The sequence below is a fragment of the Microtus ochrogaster genome, linkage group LG4 (assembly GCF_000317375.1).
Source record: "Microtus ochrogaster isolate Prairie Vole_2 linkage group LG4, MicOch1.0, whole genome shotgun sequence".
Lineage (NCBI taxonomy): Eukaryota > Metazoa > Chordata > Mammalia > Rodentia > Cricetidae > Microtus > Microtus ochrogaster.
The window spans coordinates 30,618,321-30,621,767 of record NC_022030.1 but is presented as its reverse complement, the minus strand read 5'-3'; the positions used below and the strand labels follow the sequence as shown (position 1 = coordinate 30,621,767).

Here is a 3,447-nt window from a genome sequence, read left to right as displayed (position 1 = left end):
ATTTCCTTCTTGGGTCTCTGATGGGGATTTAAGACTAGGTAGCATATAGTAGTCCTTGTTACCAAATTAGAAAAAAAGTACTTACATAAGAGATATAAAGTTTATAAGGTTTAGGAGCATAAAAGCTTAATTAGTCTAACATAATGTTTTGAGGTTTAAAAAGATAGTTTTATGATAGTAGTACAAGTTATGATATAAAATAGTTTAGGTATATAAAATGATGAATTTATCAAGCTAGGATAAAAATAGAGTATTTTCTCTGAATTTTCCAAATACAAATGAACAGGACATTGTAAATGTAATTCTTACCTGACAATTATTATTGTATATAATTGTACTATATTAGTTGAAACCTTTCCTTTTTATTTAGACAAAAAGGAGGAAATGTTGTGGGATATTTATACACTGTGTGAAAGTGTATTGATGTGATTGTTGTAGTAAAAAGCTGAATGGCCAATAGCTAGGCAGGAGGAAAAGGTGGGATTTCCGAGGAGAGAAAAGTGAGGAGGAGGAATTTAGGCATTCAAGAGATGCCAGGAGATCAGAGAGGAAACAGGAGGTACAAGATGGACAAGGGATAATGCCACATGATTGATTGTAGATTAATATAAATGGGTTAATTTAAATTATGAGAGCTAGCAGGAATAAGCCTAAGCCATAGGCTGAGCTTCCATAATTAAGAAGTCTCCATATCATTATTTGTGATTTGGTGGCCCAAACAAAAACCTAGCTACATATATAACTTCCTAGGAGTGTAAAGTAATTCTATGATACATGATGTAAAATGTATAGGAGCAACTTTTTATATTCAGATCACTAAATGTAGAGCTAATGCTGTTTCAATAACAATGGCTTAGTCTTCACAGCATTCTTATATAATAGGTAGATGTTATTTTCACATTTTATAAGTAAGAAAAGTAAATTGTGCGAAGTTGAGCAAACAGACCACAAAAAACCAAACAAACAAAAAACCAAACAAACAAAAAACCAAATTGAAAACCACCACCAACAATAACAACAACAACAACAACAACAACAAAACCAGACTGCCAACATCTAAGTTGGAATACTTTGGGGAAAAGATGGTGGTGTTTCTAACCCAAGAAAATGAGTAGCATTCCTTTTGAAAAGAATCAGTGACCCAAAGAATGAGGAGTTTGTGGTTTATCTTCTGAACAGCAAGCGTGAGGCCTTGAGGCTACAACCCCTCTTCTGTGGAGTATCCATGAAATGTCATCCGTGAAACACTCACACAGGGCCTGCCAAAAGTTCAGTAAAGCTAAAGTGTTCTTCCCAGGATTGTCATCATAATTCCAAATGATATTGACGCCTTACCTGACGCCTGAGTAGAGCGAATGCTAGCATAGAAATACAAGCAGCCGTCCTTCAGAATGCAATAGTGTTGGAGCCACACCCCTGTGCTTCTCTCCAGCTGGTGCAGAAGGCCCAGACACTCGGGATGCTTGATAGCGAGAGGTGGGAGGCTGCTGTTGTGAAGAGTAACATCTTCCCAGACGTGGCTCTGCAGGTGGATCAGAGCGATATGCAGGTCATCATCCTGCACCAGATGCCTTTGGCCCACCACACAGCAGCAATGTGGGGATAAATCTATTTGTCCTTAGGGAGCCACTGCCTTAAACATTTCTATTGGTAATATAATCTCACTGCTTGGGTCACAGTCAGATTATCCTTTGCCTATAGGTAACACCTTCTTCTCTTTGGTTCCATTGTATCCTAAAGGAAACAAGAGTATCAGCCAAAGAACAGGAGATTGGGACTAGAGCGCCAATTTGCTGATGTGTTCTTTGTAAAGTGCATCCTGATAGGGGGCTTCTCACATCACATTGCTCTCTGAGGCTAGATCCTGGAATGTCCACTATGAATAATAGCAGCTCCTGGTTCATGCTTTTCTTTATCTGAACCCTGACTTGTGCAAATTAAATACTCCAAACCAGCCCTAGCCTTGGGCTCGCACGATCATCGATGTGGAAGACTGATGATAAATGGAGACCCTCTACCCTAGAGGGCAGCCCTCAGTCCCCGGGGCCTGGGAAACAGGCTCTTCCTGAGAACTCTGACCCACTGTTAGGAGCACTGAGCTTTATATCTTCATCAGAACCGGCCTGCGCTTGCCAATTTCTCTGTTCCATTTTGGCTTTGCCCTTTAGTTTTAGCAAGGCAGTGAAAAGATAACAGAATATAGGCAGGGCTTATGGTATTCTGTGCTGTGAAAAGGGAGCCTGCTGGGAGTTTGGCTGTTCATTTTTTTTTTCTTCACTTGCTGCAGACACTCTCGGTGCATTAGCAGAATAGATAGCTCTTAAAAGTGTCCAGGCTCATTAGGGTGGTGCCTGGGAGAGACGGGCCAGTGTACTGAGTGCCATGTTCCAGGTAAAATAAAACGAACGCCCTGCTGTTCGTTATTTGGCAATGCTTCTGATTGTTCTGAATGGACAGTTACAATGCAAGGACATCCAGACTTCACCCTGAATTTCTGCCGATGCATAAATTCAAAGTGGGTAGAGAAGGCGCTAAGTGCATGCCATCTTATGAGGAAATGATCTCATTTAATACAATCTACAACTTCTTTGCAAATCTTATCCACAGTGTGGAAAGGAAACATGCAGGCTATAGGAAGGGTTCTCATAATGCATTACAACACAAACTCAGAAGGAGGGGCACCCAATGCCGTAGGCGCTGTCTGATGGCTTACCTGATGATGCAATGCAGCCACCTAACATTTTGTAGGAACAAATCTAACAGGGTGATACTGCTCTAAAGCTGAAGATCATGCATGTGGAAGGATAGTGTAAGGTGACTAGCATGTCTAGAGAACAGAGATAAATGTGTCACTGGCTGTGGGGATCTGAATGCCGTGCACAGGCTCCCACAAGCTGCTCAGATGGCAGCTGCAGCCCAGGACATCCTGGAGAGCCTGAGAGTGTGAAGAAACAGCAGTGTTCGTTTGTCGCCATGGTGGACTACTGCAAGACTCTGTGGGTCAGAAATTACACTCCTATTCATGACTCCATCCCAAGTCTTCCAGGGAGGGATAGAAAATGAAAAGAACAGCAGGGCTCCAAGTTCCCCTCCCAGATCTGAGCAGAACTCCTGTTGACTCCAGGTCCTTTCCCCAGCATTTAGAACAGATCTAAGATGTCCCAGACTGGGCAACACAGTGTCTATCCCTTCTGTAAAGAAACACGAACTGGAAGCAGAGACCAGGACCGAGGAGAATGCTTACCTGACGTATGGGATGGGATGCTTTGTGCATTGCCTCGAGCCACCTGAAAGATAGCAAAATGAGAGGGGCATCCCTGGAGGACTGCGTAGTGCCCCATACAGGAGCTTGCTCTTACTCAACCTTTCCTCAGGCAGAACGGTCCCGTGATGTGGGATTCACCTCTGTATGCTGTGAATATGTTTTATTGCCATTGTTTAATAAAG

At 42.4% G+C, this 3,447-nt stretch overlaps 1 protein-coding gene across 1 annotated transcript in view; it reads right to left on the bottom strand.

The window, feature by feature from the left end:
- The window catches only part of LOC102001939, a 105,659-nt gene that overhangs the window by 13,932 nt on the left and 88,280 nt on the right, over nucleotides 1-3,447 (bottom strand). The window contains exons 9-10 of the mRNA XM_005361396.1: nucleotides 3,245-3,287; nucleotides 1,336-1,522 (exon numbers count right to left, since the gene is read on the bottom strand). Of these exons, the coding sequence (XP_005361453.1) occupies nucleotides 1,336-1,522; nucleotides 3,245-3,287 (230 nt within the window). The remainder of the gene's footprint in view (nucleotides 1-1,335; nucleotides 1,523-3,244; nucleotides 3,288-3,447) is intronic.